Genomic DNA, 12,673 nt, shown 5'->3' with positions numbered 1-12,673 from the left:
AGCACAGGGCCAATCAGCACTGTCCAGACTGGGTCGTCAGGGGTTATGCAGCCTCATAGGACAGTCAGAGCAGAATGAAAACTCCTCCTACAAGTTTTAACCAGTGCTTGACTGGACACTGATAGAAGTCACAAGACTGCTATATACTGTTGATGAGAAAAGGTATTTAGCAGTTTATATGTAATAAAATAATTGCGTTTCCATGTTGTGTGTACTGTGGGAGGCCAGATATAGTGAATGCAGGGTCCTGGGTTTAGTAACACTTTAAACACAGTTTGGTCACCAACAACAACCCCTTTCTCCCCAGGCCAGGTAATTGAATAGTGGAGCAGCACAACAGTGATGAAATTGTGGTTAAGATTATGTAACTGGAAACATGTTTTCATCTTAAAGAAAGTTTCCTTCAATTTAATTCATATGTATATACTGAATTCTCATATTAGGCATTTTACAGCCTCTTTAACTTAGCAAAGTGAAGCAGGTACCTATGGACTTGTGCTGCAGCTTCAGTTTTTAGTTGCTTACTGTGCTTTGGCAGGATTTTCAAAATGAATAAGCTGCCTTAACACAACACACACGATAATGCATCTCAGAGGACCAGTGTGAAGGAGCGCTAAATGTTTGCAATACTGTTCGCAATTCTAGACCCCCACCTTGAAAAGTAGTTCAGTCACCTTTCCCTTTATACAATATTTAATAAGATATTCAGTCACATGGGCATCGACATACCTGCAATTATATGCATTTATCAGACATTTCTTAATGCATATTATTACATTAATGATGTTATGTGGTATAATTAACACTGTGTTTACCTTGCATTCAAGTGATTTCAGTTGAATTGTGTGTAGAGATATAGAAATCTGTGTCCAGGGACAGATTAGATACTCTGTGTCTAAATGCATGATGCTTGGAAGTGAAGGAGTGCTACAGCGTATGTCTATGCGGGGCCATGTTTAACCGCCTGGGGATGCACCAATGGTTTGTGCATCCCCATGCAGGCAGTCCCATTGATTCACATACTTGACCGCTGCTCCTAATTAGACACCTGTGCAGGTGCTTATCCCCCAATGTAGATAGTGTGAGTTCGGGGACAAGCACCTGTGCTCACACAAATTTCATATTGGTAACAATGGCTGTATCCGTGCAGCTGCTGCGTTCCATTTGACATCAATGGCAGTGACCAGTGCGTCACTGCATAGAGGGGGAGGGAAAAAAAAAAAAGGAAAAAAACTCTAAAATGATTTTAGAAGATATAAAGCGGACTTTATAGTCACCACATGAGACCACACATAATTGTAATAAAAATGATATATATTTTCTTCAAACAATATTATAAAATTAGACACATATCAAAATATATGCCTTTGTTAAAAATATATATGGGGAGTACCCCCAAAAAGTTATAACCACCTCATAACATGTAGTTGACATGAATATGTATAACATGTTCATATTTTGGCCATCTTCAACGGTCAACGCATTTCGCATTCAGCTTTTTCAGGACCGTATATTTGAGGAGAGAAAACATTAATACTGTAGAAGACATGATATACATTAATCTTCAATTCATAAACAATGTGCACAAATATAGTATAAAACAATGAAAAAGGCTCACATGGGTGGTGTACATTGCCAAAGGATCCAGAGAAAAAGTCTTATAGGCGAACATAGGGGAAACCAAAGCAGACTCCCAATGACTGAGGAGGCAGATATCAGTACTGAGGCCCATCAACATCACTATAAAGATATGAATGATAAACCAAGAATGCTATAATACTTGTCATCATATCGTCTCCCAAAATTCCAGTGCACAGCACAGATCACTGTTCTATTCTACAGGTACTTACACAGAATCTTCACATTACACATTTAAAGACTTTTAAATGCATCCCTGTGAAGGTAAATGCACAGATGGACACTAGAGTACACCCCGTGTGAATGAAACATTCATGTACAAAAAATACTATACTTTCCAAATCATTTACTTATGCATTTAAATAAAACAAACACAACAGGCTTGTATGAATGAAGCCTTACTGTTTGGAAGGTGAAAGTCGAACCTAAATGCTTTCTTCTAACTAGATGGATATCGGGATTCCTCGCCCTCAGAGGATCGTTCAGTTGCCAGAAGTTTCTTGGGACCAGTATACTTCAGCTCTTGGAAATTTTGAACGAGAGTTCAGAAACAGGAAACGGAATTCAAGAAGAGTGAAGCTCATTTTTGATAAAGGTTAGTAAGGATTAAGACAGAAGTCCCGCTGAACCCAATTTCACAATTTTGTAATTTTGCTCAGCCAGTCTTGGCATATTTCTCCTACACAATTTGTATCTTAGCAGAAGCAGGTGACATTTGACAGGTTCTTTTTTAATTTCATATTTTTCTGTCCAATCACTTTTGACCACATTTGGCCTAAGAAACACATTGGCAGTTTCCAAAAATGGATAATTTACAGCTCTTGGACTGACTGCCAGGTACAGTCTGAACTGATATTTGGAGCAGCTTGCGATGTTCCATCAGCTTTGATTCTGTATATTGATATTTAAAAGATGTACACTGTCTATTCTTCTAGTACTGAGCCTTATATAAGTTAAGATCTTCAGAAAGAACCATTTTTTTTATTGTAGGTTCACAGTAACCAATCAGATTCTTGCTTCTTTTTATGTAATGCAGTGGGGAAAAATAAGATGAATAAAGTAGATGCAAACCCTCTTTTAAGACTCAATAACATGGGCAAGCAGAGCCATACACTGCAAATTATCTCCGTTTGGGGCCACTCTTCTTTCCCTAATCACATGTAATTGTACTATGTGCAGTTACATTCTGACAGCCGAGGCCACTGTCAGCCTCTCATTGATTTGTAAAGGCTGAGCTGATGTCGCTAAATGTAAACACCTGGCAATACCTACCATTAAAGTACGCGTGTCTCGGTGGTGTACAGACCTGCACCCTAGTGTGAAGTTAACCACTTTATGTACATGGGCCGGACGGGAGCAGTGCAGTAGTGGGTGGCCATTTATAAACGTCCTCCCGCATTCTCTGCTTGTGCCCGCTTCCTGGGAGTGCACGGCACCGCGATCTGGCGCCTGCTGTATCCGGAGGACACGGCGGAACACCGATCGCTGCATGGGACCTCTGTGCGAGGTCCCGATCATGTGATTACCGATTGGCCAATCAGTGATCACATGAATAGTAGTAAGCAAGATGCCACTTCTGACATCATTGCTTACTACTAGTGAAATCTTTGAATGATCACAGAGGTCACATGGTACAAGGCTATTCACAACTGCCTTGTACCATGTGACAAGCTGTGACCAATCACAGCTCTCACAGTATTTCTCAATGGCTGCAAGAATGCAGCCAGAGAGAAGGAGAAATGATTGCTTTTACAGCCTTTTATAGGTGTAAAAGCAATCGGTGTAAAGAAAAAAAAAAAAAGCACCCCCCACAAGTAGTAGTGTCACTATGGTGACACTGTACTGCGAGAGTGACAGTATGTTTAAAAAAAAACCAAAAACATAATATAAAAAAAATAAATTAAAAATGTAAAAACATTTTTTGAAAAATTATAATTTTTTGTTATAAACTAATTTGGGTTTTTTTTTTTTTACTAAAAAGATAGCTGAATACATTTTGGCCAAGATTTATGAAGAAAGATTATTTATTTGCAAAATTTAATAAGAAAAACACTTTTTTTTTCAAAATGTTTGGACTTTTTTTCATAGCAAAAAATAAAAATCCCAGTGGTGAATAAATACCACCAAAATAAAATCTGTCTAAAAAAAAAAAAAGCTAAAAAATTCATATGGGTACAGTGTTGCATGACCGCACAATTGTCATTCAAAGTGTGATAGCACTGAAAGCTGAATATTGGCCTGGACAGGAAGGGGGTGAAAGTGTCCGGACTTGAAGTGGTTAATTTTAAAAGTCAAATGTCAATATTTTTGAATTTGTAGTTTTCATGGAAAATGATATCTGGTGTTCTTGCCATGAAGGTCCTTGCTCAGGCACTGCTTGCTTTTAGGGTGACAATGCTCAGCCCGTCTTCCAATCGTGCCTCTGTGTTTCCCTTTTTGCATGCATTATGCAGGCCATTGTGTAATGATTCCATGTTATCAACATCCGTAAACCTGCCATGAGACACGTCATGCAGCTATCACTAGAGTGTATGTAGAAAGAAAATTGCTGCAAAGAAGGCGATCAGCAAGAAAGGATTAAATGAAGTATTTTGTTTTAAATATGGAAGTTGTTTATGATGCTTGAGACTTAAGCAACCTAAATGTAATTGGAGTTGATTTACTGCTTGTGCAGTTGCACTCTGCAAAGGAACTTGCTCCAGAGCTTAGTAAATGAGGTGAAGCTTCACTTTGCAGAGACTACCCAATCACATGCAAGTAAAAAAACTGCATTTTTGCTTGCACTTGATTTGCTGAAGAAAGTCAGCAGAGCTATCCCTCATTTACTAAACTCTGGAGCATTCCCTGGCAGAGTGCAATTACACTGGCATAGTACACAGTCTATTTGCTTTTAGTAACTCAACCCCATTGAGTTAGAATTTACATCTACTTTAACATTTATTCTCTCAAATATAAGTAAACAAGACCAACTTTATTATGAGGGAATGAATTTTGGTTCACATTGTGTAATGAAGGCACTAACACAGAATGCCTTATTTGCTCTGGACAGCTGGGCTACACGCCAATTCTCAGAGAACAGGAGAAAAAGATGGAGAGCCTTCCTGTTATTCTGTCCTGCCCCAGAGTGATGGTCAGGAAAGCTCTGCGATTAATGTGTCCCAGGTAAGAGAAGGGTTTTGGGAAGTCTGTACCCATTGATGACATTTATTGGTGAGGAACCATAGCTATGCATTGTGGTCTTCGGGCAATGTATCAATATTGTGCATTAGATATCGGGGCCGTTGGTACTGAAAGTATTTGCTGCCTCTACACCAAATGATACAACAAAGTATGATATACACTATATTGCCAAGAGTATTGGTCTGCCTGCCTTTACACGCACATGAAATTCAATGATATCCCAGTCTTAGTCTGTAGGGTTCAATATTGAGTTGGCCCGCCGTTTGCAGCTATAACAGCTTCAACTCTTCTGGGAAGGCCGTCCACAAGGTTTAGGAGGGTGTCTATGGGAAGGTTTGACCATTCTTCCAGAAGCGCATTTGTGAGGCACTGTTGTCGGACGAGAAGGTCTGACTCGCAGTCTCCACTCTAATTCATCCCAAAGGTGTTCTGTCTGGTTGAGGTCAGGACCAGTGCAGGCCAGTCAAGTTCCTCCACCCCAAACTTACTCATCCATGTCTTTATGGACCTTGCTTTGTGCACTGGTGCGCAGTCATGTTGGAACAGGAAGGAGCCATCCCCAAACTGTTCCCACAAAGCTGGGAGCATGAAATTGTCCAAAATGTCTTGGTATGCTAACGCCTTAAGAATTCCCTTCACTGAAACTAAGGGACCAAGCCCAACCCCAACCCCTGAAAAACAACCCCAAACCAAAATCTCCCCTCCACCAAACTTTACACTTGGCACAATACAGTCAGACTAGTACTGTTCTCCTGGCAACCGCCAAACCCAGACACGTCCGTCGGATTGCCAGAAAGAGAAGTGTGATTCGTCACTCCAGAGAACACGTCTCCACTGCTCTAGAGTCCAGTGGCGGTGTGCTTTACACCACTGCATCCAACGCTTTGCATTGCACTTGGTGATGTAAGGCTTGGATGCAGCTGCTCAGCCATGGAAACCCATTCCATGAAGCTCTCTACGCACTGTTGTTGTGCTAATCTGAAGGACACATGAAGTTTGGAGGTCTTTAGCTATTGACTCTGCAGACAGTTGTCAAATTCTGCGCATTGTGTGCTTCAGCATGCGCTGACCCCGCTCTGTCATTTTATGTGGCCTACCACTTCATGGCTGACTTGCTGCTGTTCCCAGTTGCTTCCACTTTGTTATAATACGGTTGACCGTGGAATATTTAGCAGCAAGGAAATTTCACAGATGAACTTATTGCACAGGTGGCAACCTATCACAGTACCACGCTTGAATTCACTGAGCTCCTGAGAGCGACCCATTCTTTCACAAATGTTTGTAGAAGCAGTCTGCATGCTTGGGTGTTTGATTTTATACACCTGTGGACATGGAGGTGTTTGGAACACCTGAATCCAATGATTTGAAGGGGTGTCCCAGTACTTTTGGCAAAATAGTGTACAGTGCCTTGAAAAAGTATTCATACCCCTTGAAATTTTCCACATTTTGTCTTGTTACAACCAAAAACGTAAATGTATTTTTTTGGGGATTTAATGTGATAGACAAATGGTCTCCAAACTGTGGCTTGAGGGCCAGATGCGGCCCTTTGTTTGCTTTTACCTGGCCCTTGGGGCACGGTTTTATCCACTGATACCACCAATGGGGCATAATTCCCTCCACTGACACCAATGGAGCAGCACAAATCCTCCCAATGATATCAATTATGGGACACAATTCCTCACAATGACAACAAGCAGGCCCAATGACACTAAAAATGGAGCACAATTCCTCACAATGACACCAACGATGGGGTGCCAGTGCTCCCATTAAAACCAAAGAATGGGCATGGTTTATTCCCACTGATGTCAGTGGCACATAATTGTAAAGTGGAAGCAAAATGATAAATGTTTTTCAAAATTGTTTACAAATAAATATCTGAAAAGTGTGGTCTGCATTTGTATTCAGCCCCCTTTACTCTGATACCCCTAACTAAAATCTGGTGGAACCAATTGCCTTAGGAAGTCACCTAATTAGTAAATAGAGTCCACCTGTGTGTAATTTAATCTCAGTATAAATACAAATGTTCTGTGAAACCCTCAGAGGTTTGTTAGAGAACATTAGTGAACAAACAGCATCATGAAGGCCAAGGAACATTTTGGACAGGTCAGGGATAAAGTTGTGGATACGTTTAAAGCAGGGTTAGGTTATAAAAAAATATCCCAAGCTATGGACATCTCACGAAGCACTGTTCAATTCATCATCCGAAAATGGAAAGAGTGGTACAAACCTATCAAGACATGGCCATCCACCTAAACTGATAAGCCGGGCAAGGAGACCATTAAACAGAGAAATAGCCACAAGGCCCATGGTAACTCTGGAGGAGCTGCAGAGATCCACAGCTCAGATGGGAGAATCTGTCCACAGGACAACTATTTGTCGTGCACTCCACAAATCTGGCCTTTATAGAAGAGTGGCAAGAAGAAAGCCATTGTTGAAAGAAAGAAGTCCCATTTACATTTTGCAAGAAGCCATGTGGGGGACACAGCAACATGGAAGAAGTTGCTCTGGTCAGATGAGACTGAAATTGAACTTTTTGGCTTAAAAGCAAAACGCTATGTGTGGTGGAAAACTAAAACTGAACATCACCCTGAACACACCATCCCCACCGTGAAACATGGTGGTGGCAGCATCATGTTGTGGGGATGCTTTTCTTCAGCAGGGACAGGGAATCTGGTCAGAGTTGATGGGAAGATGGATGGAGCCAAATACAGGGCAATCTTAGAAGAAAACCTGTTAGAATCTGCAAAAGACTTGAGACTGGGGTGGAGGTTCACCTTCCAGCAGGACAACAACCCGCAACATACAGCCAGAGCTACAATGGAATGGTTTAGATCAAAGCATATTCATGTGTTAGAATGACCCAGTCAAAGTCCAGACCAAATCCAATTGAGAATTTGTGACAAGACTTGAAAATTGCTGTTCACAGACACTCTCTCCATCCAATCTGACAGAGCTTGAGCTATTTTGCAAAGAAGAATGGGCAGAAATGTCCCTCTCTAGATGTGCAAAGCTGGTAGAGACATCCCCAAAAACACTTGCAGCTGGAATTGTAGTGAAAGGGGGTCGTACATAGTATTGACTCCGGGGGGCTGAATACAAATGCTGCCACACTTTTCACAAATTTATTTGTAAAAACATCTTGAAAACATTTTCCATCCAATTCACAATTATGTGCCACTTTTTGTTGGTCTATCACATCAAATCCCAATAAAATACATTTACCTTTTTTAGTTGTAACATGACAAAATGTGGAAAACCTTTCAGGGGTATGAATATATTTTCAAGGCACTGTATATAAGGGTCATACACGTTACAATCTGTAGTGTCAACATAGATTTACTGAGCTTAAAACGTAGGTGTGGTTCATACAGTCATGGCCGAAATTGTTGGCACCCTTGATATTTTTCCTGAAAATCAAGTATTTCACACAAAAAAGGTATTGCATTAACACATGTTTTGCTATACACATGTTTATTCCCTTTGTATGTATTGGAACAAATATAAAACAGAGGCAGAAAAGCAAATATGACATAATGTCACACAAAACCCCAAAAATGGGCTGGACAAAAGTATTGGCACCCTTAACTTAATATTTGGTTGCACACCCTTTGGAAAACATAACTGAAATCAGTCGCTTCCTATAACCATCAATAAGCTTCTGACACCTCTCACCCGGAATTTTGGACCACTCTTCCTTTGCAAACAGCTCCAGGTCTCTCTTATTGGAAGGACACCTTTTCCCAACAGCAATTTTAAGATCTCTCCACAGGTGTTCAATGGGATTTAGATCTGGGCTCATTGCTGGCCACTTCAGAACTCTCCAGCGCTTCTTTGCCATCCATTTCTGAGTGCTTTTTGACGTATGTTTGGGGTCATTGTCCTGCTGGAAGACCCAGGATCTTGGACGCAAACCCAGCTTTCTGACACTGGGCCCTACAGTGCGACCCAAAATCCTTTGGTAATCCTCAGATTTCATGATGCCTTGCACACAGTCAAGGCACCCAGTGCCAGAGGCAGCAAAACAACCCCAAAACATCATTGAACCTCCACCATATTTTACCGTAGGTACTGTGTTTTGTTCTTTGTAGGCCTCATTCCGTTTTCGGTAAACAGTAGAATGATGTGCTTTACCGAAAAGCTCTATCTTGGTCTCATCTGTCCACAAGACGTTTTCCCAGAAGGCTTTTGGCTTACTCAAGTACATTTTGGCAAACTGTAGTCTTGCTTTTTTATGTCTCTGTGTCAGCAGTGGGGTCCTCCTGGGTCTCCTGCCATAGCGTTTCATTTCATTTAAATGTCGACGGATAGTTCGCGCTGACACTGATGCTCCCTGAGCCTGCAGGACAGCTTGAATGTCTTTGGAACATGTTTGGGGCTGCTTATCCACCATCCGGACTATTCTGCGTTGCAATCTTTCATCAATTTTCCTCATCCGTCCACGACCAGGGAGATTAGCTACAGTGCCATGGGTTGCAAACTTCTTGATAATGTTGCGCACTGTGGACAAAGGCAAATCTAGTTCTCTGGAGATGGACTTGTAACCTTGAGATTGTTGATATTTTGCCACAATTTTGGTTCTCAGGTCCTCAGACAGTTCTCGTCTCCTCTTTCTGTTGTCCATGCTTAGTGTGGCACAGACAGACACACAATGCAAAGGTTAAGTGAACGTCTCTCCTTTTTATCTGCTTTCAGGTGTGATTTCTATATTGCCCACACCTGTTACTTGCCCCAGGTGAGTTTACAGGAGCATCACATGCTTGTAACATTCTTATTTATCCGCAGTTGTGAAAGGGTGCCAATACTTTTGTCCAGCCCATTTTTGGAGGTTTGTGTGACATTATGTCGAATTTGCTTTCTTTCCTCCCTTTTTTTGTTTTGTCCCAATACACACAAAGGGAATAAACATGTGTATAGCAAAACATGTGTTAATGCAATACGTTTCGTGAGAAATACATGATTTCCTGGAGAAATATCAAGGGTGCCAACAATTTCGGCCATGACTGTAAATGTGCATTGCATTAAGCATGCATTCATGCATTTTCATGAAAGCACATTAAGTATGTGCAAACAAATTCAATTATAACAAATTAAAAAAAAATCTAGGTTATTTTAGTTTATTTTTTTTTCAAGTCACATTAAAGACTGTTTAAAAGCCCTCTTAGTCCAAACTGCCTATTTGTTAAACTGTTCTAAAGGTGAACTTCCAGGCAGTCAAAATTACACATCTTTGTTTTTTTTAAAATTAAAGGAAAGTAAGTGTCTGAGTTTGACTTTCTCTCACCTGTGCAGCAGAGCTCAGACTGGGTAAGTGAGAAGCAGCACAAACAGCCAATTAGTTGTACTGCTGGACTCATGAGCTAACAAGGGACATGCTGAGAGGAGGAAAGAGCTGAGATATAGACTTGCCAGTCTGCTGTTTCTCTTTTTACTGTCCAGTCACAGGCTGGGGGAAGGGAAAGACCTCCTAAGGCTAGGATTACACTATTGGGCAGCACAGTTGCTAAGTGGTTAGCACTTTGGCCTGGCAGCACTGGGTTCGTTGGTTCGAATCCCAACCACGGCACTACCTGCCTGAAGTTTGCATGTTCTGGCTGTACCTTTGTGGATATCCTCCGGGTACTCCCGGTTTCCTCCCACACTCTAAAGACATGCTGGTTGGCTAATTGTATCCTGTCTAAATGAACCCTAGTATGTGAATGTATGAATGTAAGTTAGGGACCTTAGATTGTACACCCCTTGAGGGTTAGGGACTGATGTGAATGTACTATATATACATACATATATATATATATATATATATATATATATATATGTATGTATGTGTATATATATATGTATATATATATATACACGTGTGTGTGTGTGTGTGTATATATATATATATATAGAGCTATGTAAATTGATGGCACTATATAAGTACCTGTAATAAATAATTTTGCGGGTGGCTGAGGGTGCGGAATCGCAGTTGTTCCTGCAACCACAACGCGCTGTGCTTTAGAGGTTTTGCGGGGCTGCCATTCATTCTTAAGGGCATCCCTAAGCTTCTAAAAGTGCACCGTGTGTGTGAGTTTGGGAACCACAGGGAAATGGCATGGTTCAAAAGCAGCATGCGACTTCCCAGCCACTGCATTTTCAAAATGCTGCAGGAACCTTTTTCCTGTGTGAAACGCAGGCACAGCAGCCTATTTAAATGAATAAGCTGCCACATCTGCGCAGGCACGACACACAATAGTTTGAACCTTGCCTGAGTGTTAATGCAGCAGAGAAAAAAGTCAAGTCTCCTGCCCAGCCAGACAGGGCGATGTTGTATGCTGTCTGCATCTCAGAACTGGATGACAAATCCTTGTGCAAGCAAAGCGGCTCCCATATATCAATTTCATGTTTGTATTTAGTGTTTTATATTTTCCTAAAAAGAAAAATATATCTTTTTAGTCCCAGTCTTGTTACTTGAAATGATTTGTGTATTTATATATATTATGTGGCCTCGTGGCGAGCTTACGCTCATTCTGACTTGTATCACAGGTAAGAGGCCGACTATGTATGGACTCCAAGCCAGGGACCTTTAATCAGTTGTGGACAGTGGAAGAACAGGTAAAGGATCCAGTTAATTGTATTGTAAATCCATGTGATCATCTCTTCTCCAGCGCTATAGATTCATTCTTTAGTGTATCTCTCAACACAAATGAAAAACACCAAATTGTTTTCATTTTATGATTAAATAGAAAAAACTGGAGCAACTGCTTTTGAAGTACCCCCCGGAAGAGGTGGAGGCCAAGCGGTGGCAAAAGATCGCTGATGAGTTGGGAAACAGGACTTCCAAACAGGTGTGTAGCATCACGCTCTTCTTCACCATCAGTGGCACAAGACCATCTCGCTAAGTGAGAGATATGTGTTTGACGCTATCATGAAGGGATCTTAAAGTGGTCTTTTGTATTGCTCATACTTTAATAATGCCCACTGCCATGCTCAGCTGTCGGAAGGGAAGAAAATCGGCCCTGTATAGGCTCTCAGTCTCTCTGGTTAGATTTGATATGTCATTATTAAAGAGACTCGGTCGCCAGACCATTAATTTTAACAACATTATTCCCATAGGTGTTTTTAAAAGCCTCCCTCGTGTAGACATTCAAAAGCCCTGAGATTGTTACATAGTTAGCCTGGCTGAAAAAAGACAAAAGTCTATCCAGTTCAACCATAAAAAAAAAGTTATAATCCTACACCCACAGTTGCTCCAGAGGAAGGCAAAAAAAACCAGCAAAAGCATGATCCAATTTGCTCCTGCTGGGAAAAAAATTCCTTCCTGATCACCCGAGAGGCAATCGGATATTCCCTGGATCAACTTTACCTATAAATGTTATATCCAGTTATATTCTGTGTATCTAGGAAATAATTCAGGACTTTTTAAAGCAATCCAATGAGCTGGCCAGAACCAACTCTTGAGGGAGTCTATTCCACATTTTCACAGCTCTCACTGTGAAGAAACCTTTCCGTGTTTGGAGATTAAATTTATTTTCCACCAGACGTAAAGAGCGCCCCCTTGTCCTCTGTGATGACCTCAGGGTGAATAGCTCTACACCGAGTTCACTATATGAACCACTGATGTATTACTCTGCAACTGTTCTCCGGCTGGAGTCCAGCCACTCTCTAAGATGGCTGCCGGACCTTCATGAGGCTCCGGAGGCGTGGCATGACGTCAAGGCGTATGGCTCCTCCTTGATGCGTTTCGTACGCACGCACGTTATCAAAAGGGGTGTGCCTGATAACGTGCGTGCACACGAAATGCGTCAAGGAGGAGCCGTACGCCGTGACATCACACCGGTGGAGCAGAGCACTTTAAATAGTGCACTTATATATATTA

The 12,673-nt window shown here is 41.3% G+C and overlaps 1 protein-coding gene across 2 annotated transcripts in view; it reads left to right on the top strand.

Moving 5' to 3' along the window:
- ZZZ3 (zinc finger ZZ-type containing 3) overlaps positions 1 to 12,673 on the top strand; it is a 77,529-nt gene that overhangs the window by 47,459 nt on the left and 17,397 nt on the right. For both annotated transcript variants that reach the window (XM_089692187.1, XM_089692188.1), the window contains exons 4-7: positions 2,086 to 2,233; positions 4,688 to 4,800; positions 11,341 to 11,409; positions 11,541 to 11,642. In XM_089692187.1, coding sequence (XP_089548313.1) covers positions 2,086 to 2,233; positions 4,688 to 4,800; positions 11,341 to 11,409; positions 11,541 to 11,642 — 432 coding nt within the window. The remainder of the gene's footprint in view (positions 1 to 2,085; positions 2,234 to 4,687; positions 4,801 to 11,340; positions 11,410 to 11,540; positions 11,643 to 12,673) is intronic.

The sequence above is a fragment of the Staurois parvus genome, unplaced genomic scaffold (assembly GCF_062004578.1).
Source record: "Staurois parvus isolate SC_StPar_1 unplaced genomic scaffold, SC_StPar_1.0 ptg000578l, whole genome shotgun sequence".
NCBI lineage: Eukaryota > Metazoa > Chordata > Amphibia > Anura > Ranidae > Staurois > Staurois parvus.
This window is presented reverse-complemented; position numbering and strand designations above follow the sequence as displayed.